Genomic DNA, 14,682 nt, shown 5'->3' with positions numbered 1-14,682 from the left:
TCTTGTTAAGCTACTGCAACCTCCACGTCTCTTCCAAGGGGAATTAAAACCGTCTTGTTAAGCTTCTGCGACTTCCACCACTTTTCCCAGGGGCATTGATATTGTCTTTTTATTCCACTGCGACCTCCACGTCTCTTCCAAGGGGCATTAAAACCGTCTTGTTAAGCTACTGCGAACTCCACCACTTTTCCCAGGGGCATTGATATTGTCTTTTTATTCCACTGCGACCTCCACCATTCTTTCAAGGGGCATTAAAACTGTCTTGTTAAGCTACTGCGACCTCCACCACTTTTCCCAGGGGCATTGATATTGTCTTTTTATTCCACTGGGCCTCCACGTCTCTTACAAGGGGCATTAAAACCATCTTGTTAAGCTACTGCAACCTCCAATTCTCTTCCAAGGGGCATTAAAACCGTCTTGTTAAGCTACTGCGACCTCCACGTCTCTTCCAAGGGGCATTAAAACAGTCTTGTTAAGCTACTGCAATCTCCACCACTTTTACCAAGGGCATTGATATTGTCTTTTTATTCCACTGCGACCTTCACGTCTCTTCCAAGGGGCATTAAAATCGTCTTGTTAAGCTACTGCAACCTCCACGTCTCTTCCAAGGGGCATTAAAACCGCCTTGTTAAGCTACTGCTACCTCCAATTCTCTTGCAATGGGCATTAAAACCGTCTTGTTAAGCTACTACAACCTCCATGTCTCTTCCAAGGGGCATTAAAACCATCTTGTTAAGCTACTGCAACCTCCATGTCTCTTCCAAGGGGCATTAAAACCGTCTTGTTAAGCTACTGCGACCTCCACCACTTTTCACAATAGTATTGATATTGTCTTTTTATTCCACTGCGACCTCCACGTTGTAACATACCTGGAGGTGTTCTTGCATAGTGGTCCATCTCCCACTGTGCAAGAGCGCGCACTTGATCTCCTGTCCAGTCTGCTAGCCTGGCTTCCCTCCATGCTGTATGCTTGCCTCTGTTTCTGCTGCTTAAGGGCGGCGCCCGATCACTTCCTGCTTCTTGTAGCTGCTGCAGGCTCACCTCTTGAGCGTCCTCTGCCTATTGCTGTCTGTCACCTGGTATTTAACCCAGCTCCTTCCTGGAATCCTTGCCTGAGCATTGTGTTCTGTCAGTTGGCTTCTTGTCACTGATGTGCCAGGTCCTGTCTATGTTTCCTGCCTTGCGGTATCAGTTCCCGTGTCTGAACTGTGTCCTGTCTGAACTATCTTCTAGCCCGTTGTCTTCTGCCTATCCTGGAGGCTGTATTTCCAGGCCAGTGTGAACACGCTCCTAGCCTGTTCTTTCCGCCTTCTAGGGGCCGCATACCTAGAACCGCTCCTGTATCTTGCTGCTGTGTCTGTTCTTGTCTGAATACTCTCCTAGCCTGTTACCTGTTTTTCTCTATGTCTGAACCTTCCCTTTTCCTGCAGAATTTGATCCCGTACCTAACTCCTACTCGTTGTCCCTGTACTCCCGTTTGTGAGTTTAGAGTCCACTCGCTACTTCATTGCAAGTTTCTTGTGTGTACCTGGTTCTGCCTCTCCCTTCCAGTCTGTTCCGTGTGAACAGAGCCCTGTCCCCTCTGCTCTGCCTTGCTCACCACTCCGGCGGTTCTTGCCTGCTCTGCCTTGCTCACCGCTCCTGCGGTTTCCGCTCTGTTCTGCCTTGATCACCGCTCCTGCGGTTTCCGTTCTGCTCTGCCTTGCTCACAGCTCCTGCAGTTTCCGCTCTGCTCTGCCATGCTCACCGCTCCTGCGGTTTCCGCTCTGCTCTGACCCTTTGCTCGCCGCTCCGGCAGTCTCGCTCTGCTCTGACCCTTTGCTCGCCGCTCCGGCAGTCTCGCTCTGCTCTGACCCTTTGCTCGCTGCTCCGGCAGTCTCGCTCTGCTCTGACCTTTTGCTCGCTGCTCCAGCAGTCTCGCTCTGCTCTGACCCTTTGCTCGCTGCTCCGGCAGTCTCGCTCTGCTCTGACCCTTTGCTCGCTGCTCCGGCAGTCTCGCTCTGCTCTGACCCTTTGCTCGCTGCTCCGGCAGTCTCGCTCTGCTCTGACCCTTTGCTCGCTGCTCCGGCAGTCTCGCTCTGCTCTGACCCTTTGCTCGCTGCTCCGGCAGTCTCGCTCTGCTCTGACCCTTTGCTCGCTGCTCCGGCAGTCTCGCTCTGCTCTGACCCTTTGCTCGCTGCTCCGGCAGTCTCGCTCTGCTCTGACCCTTTGCTTGCTGCTCCGGCAGTCTCGCTCTGATCTGACCCTTTGCTCGCTGCTCCGGCAGTCTCGTCCTGCTCCTCTCGCTCACCGCTCCAGGCGGTCTCGTCTTGTTCTGCTCTTGCTCGCCGCTCTGGGTGGCCTCACTCTGCTGTGTTTGTCCCCCGCCTCTGCGGTTCTGTTTCTGAGTCCCAGTCTGTACTGGGTCCTATCCACTCAGTGCTCCAACCTGTCGTACCTGCCAGTACCTCCCTGCCTGCATACCAGTCGTGCTTACCAGCATCCACCAGTCTGCATACCAGCTGTGTCTGCCTATACCCAGCAGTCTGTGGGCCAGCCTAACCTGCCTGTTCCTGTATTCCCCTGTGTGGGTCAACAGCCATGTCCGGGGTCTGTCCTGGAGTAGCACCTGGTCCCTCTGCTCGGTTCCTCCTTGGTGCACTGGCGTCGTATGCCGTCGTGCGACCCTGGTTGGATCGGGTGGATACTTAGTTACGCCCCTCCAGGCATTCACTCTCTGGCACGGTCCAGTGGAATCACTACATATACACGCACACGCCACTCAGCCCGGGCGTGTGCATTACACACGTCTCTTCCAAGTGGCATTAAAACCGTCTTGTTAAGCTACTGCGACCTCCACGTCTCTTCCAAGGGGCATTAAAACCGTCTTGTTAAGCTACAGCGACCTCCGAATCTCTTCCAAGGGGCATTAAAACCGTCTTGTTAAGCTACTGCGACCTCCACCACTTTCCCCAGAGGCATTAAAACGTCTTGTTAAGCTACTGCGACCTCCACCATTCTTCCAAGGGGCATTAAAACCATCTTGTTAAGCTACTGCGACCTCCACCATTCTTCCAAGGGGCATTAAAACCGTCTTGTTAAGTTACTGCAACCTCCGCGTCTCTTCCAAGGGGCATTTAAATCATCATGTTAAGCGACTGCGACCTCCACCACTTTCCCCAGGGGCATTAAAACCATCTTGTTAAGCTACTGCAACCTCCACGTCTCTTCCAAGGGGCATTAAAACCATCTAGTTAAGCTACTGCGACCTCCACCACTTTCCCCAGGGGCATTAAAACGTTTTGTTAAGCTACTGCGACCTCCACCATTCTTCCAAGGGGCATTAAAACCATCTTGTTAAGCTACTGCGACCTCCACCACTTTCCCCAGCGGCATTAAAACCATCTTGTTAAGCTACTGCGACCTCCACCATTCTTCCAAGGGGCATTAAAACTGTCTTGTTAAGCTACTGCAACCTCCACGTCCCTTCCAAGGGGCATTAAAACCGTCTTGTTAAGCTACTGCAACCTCCACGTCTCTTCCAAGGGGCATTAAAACCGTCTTGTTAAGCTACTTCACCTCCACATCTCTTCCAAGGGGCATTAAAACCGTCTTGTTAAGCTACTGCGACCTCCACCACTTTTCCCAGGGGCATTGATATTGTCTTTTTATTCCAATGCGACCTCCACCATTCTTCCAAGGGGCATTAAAACCGTCTTGCTAAGCTACTGCGACCTCCACCACTTTTCCCAGGGGCATTGATATTGTCTTTTTATTCCACTGCGACCTCCACAATTCTTCCAAGTGGCATTAAAACCGTCTTGTTAAGCTACTGTGACCTCCACCACTTTTCCCAGGGGCATTGATATTGTCTTTTTATTCCACTGCGACCTCCACGTCTCTACCAAGGGGCATTAAAACCATCTCGTTAAGCTACTGCAATCTCCACGTCTCTTACAAGGGGCATTAAAACCTTCTTGTTAAGCTACTGCAACCTCCACGTCTCTTCCAATGGGCATTAAAACCATATTGTTAAGCTACTGCAACCTTCATGTCTCTTCCAAGGGGCATTAAAACCGTCTTGTTAAGCTACTGCAACCTCCACGTCTCTTCCAAGGAGCATTAAAACCGTCTTGTTAAGCTACTGCGACCTCCACCACTTTTCCCAAGAGCATTAATATTGTCTTTTTATTCCACTGTGACCTCCACGTCTCTTCCATGGGGCATTAAAACCGTCTTGTTAAGCTACTGCAACCTCCACGTCTCTTCCAAGGGGAATTAAAAGCGTCTTGTAAAGCTACTGCGACCTCCACATCTCTTCCATGGGGCATTAAAACCGTCTTGTTAAGCTACTGCAACCTCCACATCTCTTCCAAGGGGCATTAAAACTGTCTTGTTAAGCTACTGCAACCTCCACCACTTTTCCCAAGGGCATTGATATTGTCTTTTTATTCCACAGCGACCTCCACGTCTCTTCCAAGGGGCATTAAAATCGTCTTGTTAAGCTACTGCAACCTCCACGTCTCTTCCAAGGGGCATTAAAACCGTCTTGTTAAGCTACTGCAACCTCCACGTCTATTCCAATGGGCATTAAAACCGTCTTGTTAAGCTACTGCAACCTCCACGTCTCTTTCAAAGGGCATTAAAACCGTCATGTTAAGCTACTGCAAACTCCACCATTTTCCCAGGGGCATTAAAATCGTCTTGTTAAGCTACTGCAATCTCCACATCTCTTCCAAGGGGCATTAAAACCGTCTTGTTAAGCTACTGTGACCTCCACCACTTTTCCCAATAGCATTGATATTGTCTTTTTATTCCACTGCGACCTCCACGTCTCTTCCAAGGTGCATTAAAACCGTCTTGTTAAGCTACTGCAACCTCCACGTCTCTTCCAAGGGGCATTAAAACCGTCATGTTAAGCTACTGCAAACTCCACCACTTTCCCCAGGGGCATTAAAATCGTCTTGTTAAGCTACTGCAACCTCCACGTCTCTTCCAAGGGGCATTAAAACCATCTTGTTAAGCTACTGCGACCTCCACCACTTTCCCCAGGGGCATTAAAGCGTCTTGTTAAGCTACTGCAACCTCCACCATTCTTCCAAGGGGCATTAAAACCATCTTGTTAAGCTACTGTGACCTCCACCACTTTCCCCAGGGGCATTAAAACCGTCTTGTTAAGCTACTGCGACCTCCACCATTCTTCCAAGGGGCATTAAAACCGTCTTGTTAAGCTACTGCAACCTCCACGTCTCTTCCAAGGGGCATTAAAACCGTCATGTTAAGCTACTGCGACCCAGACCACTTTCTCCAGTGGCATTAAAACAGTCTTGCTAAGCTACTGCAACCTCCATGTCTCTTCCAAGGAGCATTAAAACCGTCTTGTTAAGCTACTGCGACCTCCACGTCTCTTCCAAGGGGCATTAAAACCATCATGTTAAGCTACTGCAACCTCCACGTCTCTTCCAAGAGGCATTAAAACCGTCTTGTTAAGCTACTGCAACCTCCACGTCTCTTCCAAGGGGCATTAAAACCATCTTCTTAACCTACTGCGACCTCCATGTCTCTTCCAAGGGGCATTAAAACCGTCTTGTTAAGCTACTGCGACCTACACCACTTTTTCCAGGGGCATTAAAACCGTCTTGTTAAACTACTGCAACCTCTATGTCTCTTCCAAGGGGCATTAAAACCGTCTTGTTAAGCTACTGGGACCTCCACGTCTCTTCCAAGGGGCATTAAAACCATCTTGTTAAGCTACTGCAACCTCCACGTCTCTTCCAAGGGGCATTAAAACCGTCTTGTTGAACAACTGCAACCTCCACGTTTCTTCCAAGGGGCATTAAAACCGTCTTGTTAAGCTAATGTGACCTCCACCACTTTTCCCAGGAGCATTGATATTGTCTTTTTATTCCACTGCGACCTCCACCATTCTTCCAAGGGGCATGAAAACAGTCTTATTAAGCTACTGCGACCTCCACCACTTTTCCAAGGGGCATTGATATTGTCTTTTTATTCCACTGCGACCTCCACCATTCTTCCAACGGGCATGTCATTTCCTCCTAATTTTTTTCAGCTTTTGCTTTTCAATGCATAGGCGAACACTAAGGGAGACCCACTCCCCAATAATGGGTAGAAGGTTTTTAGTATGCTGTAATCCACAGTCAGTTTCAAGGGGCATTGCAGTTCCTCATAATTTTTGGAAAGCCTTCCATTCACTGCTTAAGCCAACAGTGCATAGGAGACCCAGTAGCTATAAATGGAAAAAACAGTTTAGTTAAGGCCCTCTGACCTCCATGTCACTTCCAAGGGGCATTGGAGTGCCTCGAAATTTTTGGCAGGCATTGCACTCACTGCATGCCCTATAACTGTGTAGCCGAACCGCTCCTTTTGGTACAGAAACATATCCTACAAAACATGTGTGGTTGACTGGCCTGATATTGATGTGAATGATCCCTGTTCCTCCTGCTCTTTCTCCTTTGCCACCACCTAATCCATCATTCATCACCTGAAGCTTTGTTTTAACGGGAGTCATAGAACTGGAATAGTAGAAGGAAAACATCCAGCAATCCTCGGATGAGGAAGGATATGCTCCAAAACGCTGACCACCTCAGGCCTAGCCGCTACTACATACATGCGCTTGCATTCCAAGAAAACAAAGCAGACGCTAACTTCTATCATCATCATCATGCTCCTCACCTTGGCACTCTCAACTCCCCTGATGGAGAAGCCAGGGCCCACCGTAGGAGTCTGGTTCTCTCGTGGGCTCATCCAATGCTGCCCTAAAGCAGGCCAGGCTAAGAAAAGTGTGGGGGAAGGTTCAAGGAGAAATAGGGGTGGCTGGGGACCGTTTATGGACACCAGGCCGGCCCCGGGCGGCTGGGGACCGAGCGTGGACACCCGGCCGCCGGGCGGTTGGGGACTGAGTATGGATACCTCGCTGCCATAGCAGCCATGAGGTAGTGGCTAGCTTCGGCCTCCTCCAAACTAAATGGCCCCATTTCAAGTGCAAGCAAGCTAGCAGTATGGTATTGCAGCCTGGGGGTGGGTGGGTGGCTGCCTGCATACTTGCGCTTGCATTGCAAGGAATGGGGGATTGAACACTGCCCTGGGACAAGGGCTTGTACGGGGATAGTTGCAAGTCTGCATCTTCTGATGCAGAAAGGATCACTTCTGATGGGCACACTTTTAGGCAGTGACCTGGGTGTCAGAGATGCTTCCAGGGGTCTTCCCCATGCTGTTCCCATGTCTTTTCAGCACTGTATGCATGTGTCACAGAGCACATGGCCAGATAAGATTGTAAAATGTTAAAATGACATTTCCCGGTGAATGCATTTGTCACGGTTGAAAGCAATACAAAAGTGCAAAAACGCATGAAAAATGCTACTTGTGAACATAGCTCAAGGTGTGGAGGAGTATTTTTGTTTTTGGATATTTATTTTACCTTATACACAAGTCTTTACCCTGGAAAGGAAGTTCCTTAACATATTTCACAGGAAAACCGTTTCAGTTTCGTTTTTGAACGTTTTATTGTGAGCCCGTAAAAGTGGCTTAATACCTCTGACCACATTGTTGACAGCAGTGACCTGGGGGTCAGAAATGCTTCCTGGGGCAATCCCCTAGCTGTCCCCATGTCTTTTGAGCACTGTCACTATCGTTTTGGGCACTTTTTAGGCTTTCTACAGACTGCCGGGGGTGCCGCCGCAAAAATGCTCGGGTCTCCCATAGACTAACAGTGGGCTTGTTGCTCGGGTCGAGCACCCGAGTATCACGGTGATCTCGGCCCGAGCTTCGAGCACCCGAGCATTTTAGTGCTCGCTCAACACTAGTTAGGATACATTCATATAGTTTCATGGTATTTCTGATAGAAATATTATTACAAGTTTTCATTTTTGTGCTTGTCTGTTTGTTTTTTACCTGGAAAGGCTCCAGATACAAAGGGACATCTCACCCAAGTTCCATTCTCAGTTGTAAACTATGGAAAAAAAGCAAAATCAATAATGGAGATAATGACAAACATTTCTCTTTTTATTGTTCAGTTAAATAATGATAATAATAATAATAATAATAATAATAATAATAATAACTATTATTATCATACATGTTATGCACTATATAGCATGACAAACATTTTAATCAATAAGTTGAAGACATACAGTACAGACCAAAAGTTTGGACACACCTTCTCATTTAAAGATTTTTCTGTATTTTCATGACTATGAAAATTGTACATGCACACGGAAGGCATCAAAACTATGAAGTAACACATGTGGAATTATATACTTAACAAAAAAGTGTGAAACAACTGAAAATATGTCTTATATTCTAGGTTCTTCAAAGTAGCCACCTTTTGCTTCGATGACTGCTTTGCACACTCTTGGCATTCTCTTGATGAGCTTCAAGAGGTAGTCACCGGAAATGGTCTTCCAACAATATTGAAGGAGTTCCCAGATATGCTTAGCACTTGTTGGCCCTTTTGCCTTCACTCTGCGGTCCAGCTCACCTCAAACCATCTCTATTGGGTTCAGGTCTGGTGACTGTGGAGGCCAGGTCATCTGGCATAGCACCCCATCACTCTCCTTCTTGGTCAAATAGCCCTTACACAGCCTGGAGGTGTGTTTGGGGTCATTGTCCTGTTGAAAAATAAATGATGGTCCAACTAAACGCAAACCGGATGGAATAGCATGCCGCTGCAAGATGCTGTGGTAGCCATGCTGGTTCAGTATGCCTTCAATTTTGAATAAATCCCCAACAGTGTTACCAGCAAAGCACCCCCACACCATCACACCTCCTCCTCCATGCTTCACGGTGGGAATCAGGCATGTAGAGTCCATCCGTTCACCTTTTCTGCGTCGCACAAAGACACGGTGGTTGGAGCCAAAGATCTCAAATTTGGACTCATCAGACCAAAGCACAGATTTCCACTGGTCTAATGTCCATTCCTTGTGTTCTTTAGCCCAAACAAGTCTCTTCTGCTTGTTGCCTGTCCGTATCAGTGGTTTCCTAGCAGCTATTTTACCATGAAGGCCTGCTGCACAAAGTCTCCTCTTAACAGTTGTTGAAGAGATGTGTCTGCTGCTAGAACTCTGTGTGGCATTGACCTGGTCTCTAATCTGAGCTGCTGTTAACCTGCGATTTCTGAGGCTGGTGACTCGGATAAACTTATCCTCAGAAGCAGAGGTGACTCTTGGTCTTCCTTTCCTGGGGCGGTCCTCATGTGAGCCAGTTTCTTTGTAGCGTTTGATGGTTTTTGCAACTGCACTTGGGGACACTTTCAAAGTTTTCCCAATTTTTTCGGACTGACTGACCTTCATTTCTTAAAGTAATGATGGCCACTCGTTTTTCTTTACTTAGCCTTATGGCAAGAAAAAAGCAGCTATGTGCCCACAATGCAGAAATGAAGCAGAAAATTTCTGCAGCATTTCTGCATCTCCCTTGCCAGAAAAAACGCATGCAGATTGTGCATGCGTTTTTCCTGAAGAATACATGCGGATTCACATGCGGATTCACATGCGTTAACGCATGCGTTTCCGCATGTGGACTGACAAGCACTTTCCAGGCGATAGCATCACTTGGAAAGTGCTTGACAACTAGGTCACACTATATAAATCCATGCAAACGGCATGGATTTATATAGTGTGACCGTAAAAAAAAAGAAATAAAGCTATACTTACCTCCGATGCCCCGCCATGTGTGCTGTCGCGCTCGTCCTGGCTTCTTCCTGGTTGCCGGGCTCTCGCGAGACAGCCTGCGGTCACATGACCGCGACGTCATCTCAGGTCCTGGAAGATAAGCGCTGCAGGGGCCGCCGGACAGGTGAATATAAACTTTATTTATTATTTTATTCTTTTCTTTACAGGTACAATGGTACAAAGGTCTGGATGAGAGTCTTCTCTCCTCCAGAACAGGGTACCATCCGCACATTGAAACGCATATAATCCGCATGTACAAATGTACAGACACGGATTATATGCGCCTCAATGCAAGTCAATGGCGGCAATTCCGCTGCGCTTCCGCAAAATTAATGAACATGCTGCGGATTTAGGCTGTGTGCCCACGTAGCGTTTTTCAATCGTTTATGCTGCGGAATTTCCGCAGTGGAAACGCTTGTGAAACGCTAGGTAATCCGCACCCCATGGTCCCCAAGGGGATTCCGCATGTTCTATGCACATGCTGCGGATTTTTCCGCAGCGTTTATGCTGCGTACAAAAATCCGCAGCATGTCATTTAATTTTGCGGAAGTGCAGCGGAACTCCCGCCATTGACTTGCATTGAGACGCACAGAAACCGCGACTGTACATTTTTACAAGCGGCTTCTATGCGTCTCTATGTGCGGATGGTACCCAGTTCTGGAGGAGAGGAGACTCTCATCCAGACCTGGGTACCATTGTACCTGTAAAAAAAGAATAAAATAACAAATAAAGTTTATACTCACCTGTCCGGCATCTTCTCTCTGAATGCCAGCAGCGCTGAAGGACCTTCGGTGACGTCACAGTCATGTGACCGCAGGCCCTTCACCGCTCTGTCTCGCGATATGCCGGCAGCCGGGAACCAGACAGGAACGAGCGCTGCTGCACACACCGAGGCCTCGGGGGTGAGTATAGCTTTATTTGTTTTAATTTTTACGGTTCACACTGTATAAATCCATGCTGTTTGCATGGATTTATACAGTGTGACCTAGTTGTCAAGCACTTTCCAAGTGATGCTATCGCCTGGAAAGTGCTTGTCAATCTGCATGCGGAAACGCATGTGAACCCGCATGTGGATCCGCATGTATTCTGCTGGAAAAACGCATGCACAATCTGCATGCGTTTTTTTCTGCCAGGGAGATGCAGAAATGCTGCAGAAATTTTCTGCTTCATTTCTGCATCGTGGGCACACAGCCTTATGAGCGCTGCAGAAACGCTGCGGAAAAATTCACAGCATGTGCATTGACATTGCGGAATGCCATTGGGGACCATGGGGTGCAGATTACCAAGCGTTTTTGATGTGTTTCCGCTGCGGAAATTCCGCAGCGGAAACGCATGAAAAACGCATCGTGGGCACGCAGCCATAATACAAATTCTAACAGTCTATTCAGTAGGACTATCAGCTGTGTATCCACCAGACTTCTGCACAACACAACTGATGGTCCCAACCCCATTTATAAGGCAAGAAATCCCACTTATTAAATCTGACAGGGCACACCTGTGAAGTGAAAACCATTTCCGGTGACTACCACTTGAAGCTCATCAAGAGAATGCCAAGATTGTGCAAAGCAGTCATCAAAGCAAAAGGTGGCTACTTTGAAGAACCTAGAATATAAGACATATTTTCAGTTGTTTCACACTTTTTTGTTAAGTATATAATTCCACATGTGTTAATTCATAATTTTGATGCCTTCAGTGTGAATGTACAATTTTCATAGTCAAGAAAATACAGAAAAATCTTTAAATGAGAAGGTGAGTCCAAACTTTTGGTCTGTACTGTATGTTTGACATGTGAACATACGCTTAGCTTGTTGCACAAATTTCTGAGAATGTCTGATTTATCTGGATGGACTCTGTTTGCCACCAAAACAACACCATTTTGATAAAAGGTACTGATTTTCAGCTGCAGGAATTTCTGCAACAAAATTTGCCGACGATATCAGACATTTTAGATAGATCAGATATTCTGTAGCGTCGGCGTCTTTGCCTCCTGCCGGGCAGAGACGCCGATCCCCTCACCACTGTGGCCCCGGTCCGGCATCCTCCGGCGCTCATGCTGCTTCCGCCCGGGGTGCACCCACCATGCAGTCCCCCTGGCACTGTACTTAGGGCGTTCGCGTGCTCCCTCCCTCTTAAAGGGGCCGCGCGTGCCGCCCTAAAGAGTCCCCGGCCAATGGCCGGAGGACTGCACTTATATAAGGCACCTCCTCCAAAATGGAGGTGCCTGTGCAAGGTTGTTCTTTGTGTGCTAACACTCTCCTCAGCCCTCAGGTTCCAGCCTGTCTATCAGCTGTGCCCACCAGCCTGTCTATCAGCCGTGCCCGCCAGCCTGTCTATCAGCCGTGCCCGCCTGCCTGTCTATCAGCCGTGCCCGCCTGCCTGTCTATCAGCCGTGTCCACATGCCTGTCTATCAGCCGTGCCCGCCAGCCTGTCTATCAGCTGTACCCGCCTGCCTGTCTGCAAGCCGTGCTCATCAGCTGTGTCTGTCAGCTTCGGCCATCAGTCCCGTGGGAGTCGCCTGCTCTCACACATGGTTGGTCCCAAAGGGGCACCTGGTTCATCTTCCCGGTCCCTCCTTAGTTCACAGAGTCGACTAAGCCACCGTGTGGCTAGGGTCGGTCCGGGTAGGCACTTATTTACGCCCCTCTGGTCCCTCCTTGTATCACGGCACAGAAGTTTCACCACCTGGATCCGTAACATATTCACAGCATTGTCTTGCACTCATTGATAGGAGAATGACTGCTGAAATGCCTGAAGATGAAAGTTTCAGGAGTGTAGCAATGGATACATGAATAGTCTCATGATCATTGACCATTTGTTTTTGGGGTGTCACTGTAGAGATTTCTACAGTCGAGTGGGCATTAAAATTTCATACTGGACAAAGAGGAGAGGAACATGTTGCCACAATACAAAAATCACTGCTACTGGAACTAGTGCTTCATGCAAGTACAGTCCAGAACAGAGCTCCTAAACATCTTTGCTAGTGAATGTACTTTAGTAATTGTCTATTTTGGTCATAGTACAGGGTGGGCCATTTAAATGGATACACCTAAATTAAATGGGAATGGTTGGTGATATCAAATTCCTGTTTGTGGCACATTAGTATATGGGAGGGGGAAAACTTTTCCAGAGGGGTGGTGACCATGGCAGCCATTTTGAAGTTTTGGATCCAACTTTTTATTTTTTTCAATGGGAAGAGGGTCATGTGACACATCAAACTTATTGAGAATTTCACGAGAAAAACAATGGTGTGCTTGGTTTTAACGTAACTTTATTCTTTCATGAGTTTTTTACAAGTTTATGACCACTTATAAAATGTGTTCAAAGTGCTGCCCATTGTGTTGGATTGTCAATGCAACCCTCTTCTGCCACTCTTGACACATTGATAGCAACACCGCAGAAGAAATGCTAGCACAGGCTTCCAGTATCCGTTGTTACATGTGTAACATTCCTGTGAGCCACTGAGATGGACTATGTTATAAGCAGTTTATGATGTGTAATAAACTTCTGGACTTCAGATTACCGGAAAACGTTGCATGTGTGCTTTACTTGACCCGGGGAAGTGAATGCCCCTGAACATGATCAATAGCGCTACCTCACAATTGGTTAGAGAATGCAGGCAACTGCAGCCTGGTTGCAAGGGGTAACGGCACAGGACGACGAACGTGTATGCAAGCATCTGGCTGTGGCTCGGCGGGGCCACGAAGATTAAAGCATCTGGCTGTAACTCGGCGGGGTTACGAAAATTGTCATCGCACTCAAACCTGGTTTGCTGTGGCTTGGTGGGGCCACAAAATGTTTTCCGGGGAGAGAGGTGTGAAGTGTCTGGTGTGAACAGTGTACCGCGATGGTTATGAATGGAGCATTATCTCCAGACGGAATGGAGAAAGGGTTAGATGACTGGCTGGAAACGTTCTTCAGCAAAATAGAGTGTCCTGAAGAAATGCAGGAGCTGATAAAGATGGCTGTGAAGGGAGCAAAAAATGAGACTGAAGCTATTGAGCGATTAAAGTGCCTGTTAAAATCGCAGCAGGTATTTGGGAAACGACAACAGGACATGGTGCAGGAACGGCAGGAGCTGTTGGCACGTTACAGAATGGCGGCAGCGCACCATTCCTTGAGTTCTCCTGTGGCGCTGGCACTATCCCACAGGACCCAGGGAGGTAGCAAGATATGTTGTGAACTGGGTCCTAAGACTATCGCGGGTTATTTTTTTAAAGTACCCCCTACAGGTGTGGTTGTCCAAAAGGGGGTGGAGTCTCAAAAAGGGGTGGAGCATACAAAACCAGAATTGGTTACTGCTCGTTTGTTGGTACCGCCATAAAATGACAATTCGACCGTTGATAACTGGGTAGCTCCAGTAGAAGGGGTTGACATCAAAGTGGGAGGTGACTTGTTGGTCCACAACACCATGGGGAGTTACACAGACCCCACAGCTGACGGTGACACTACGAAAGTAGAAAGAGAGTTCAGTCAGGAGGAGTTAAACGAGGTGAGAAAGTCCCCCTCTCGTCGTTGAAGGCGCAAGGGCCACAAAAAAGTTGCTCCTGTAGCCTTTGCTGAAAGGGTAAATAAAGAAAATGCAATGCTGTGTTCCTTTATTCCGAGTGTGGATCCTCCTTTAGAAGCAGAAGAGATCAGGATGGAAGAGGAGGTGACGTTGCCAGTAGCAACCTCCAGTACAGTATCAGACAACAAAGAAGACCAGGAGGAAGAGTTGGATGCAGTTCTGCAGATTCGGTACAAGCAGGATGATCTACTGAGACAGAAGGATCAGGAACTGACAGCCCTGAAGGGGGCGCTGAAAGAGGAGGTGGCCAATCATGACCAAGAGCTGGAGCCTGTCAGGCAGTAGTATCAGAGTGACGTGCAGCAACTAAGAAAAAACATGGATAATGTGTCCCAGGACCAGCTGAGCCTGGAGTCTGAACGGCATAAAATAAACCAGGTTGTGAGGAACTTGCAGTGAGAACTGGAGGAAAGCAGTGAGGAAATCAACCAATGGAAGGAAATGTTCCA

The 14,682-nt window shown here is 48.0% G+C and overlaps 1 protein-coding gene across 1 annotated transcript in view; it reads right to left on the bottom strand.

Annotated features, from left to right (window-relative positions):
* The window catches only part of LOC141167250 (interleukin-17 receptor E-like protein), a 213,946-nt gene extending 202,229 nt beyond the window's left edge, over positions 1 to 11,717 (bottom strand). Inside the window, exons 1-3 of the mRNA XM_073654688.1 lie at positions 11,682 to 11,717; positions 11,464 to 11,577; positions 7,891 to 7,948 (exon numbers count right to left, since the gene is read on the bottom strand). Of these exons, the coding sequence (XP_073510789.1) occupies positions 7,891 to 7,948; positions 11,464 to 11,577; positions 11,682 to 11,717 (208 nt within the window). The remainder of the gene's footprint in view (positions 1 to 7,890; positions 7,949 to 11,463; positions 11,578 to 11,681) is intronic.
* Positions 11,718 to 14,682: the final 2,965 nt, after the last annotated feature.

This window comes from Phyllobates terribilis, unplaced genomic scaffold (assembly GCF_046119375.1).
Source record: "Phyllobates terribilis strain yellow unplaced genomic scaffold, ASM4611937v1 Scaffold_11__3_contigs__length_659146591, whole genome shotgun sequence".
Taxonomy (NCBI): domain Eukaryota; kingdom Metazoa; phylum Chordata; class Amphibia; order Anura; family Dendrobatidae; genus Phyllobates; species Phyllobates terribilis.
Note: the sequence above shows the minus strand (reverse complement) of the source record. Positions and strands in the feature narration are given on the sequence as shown.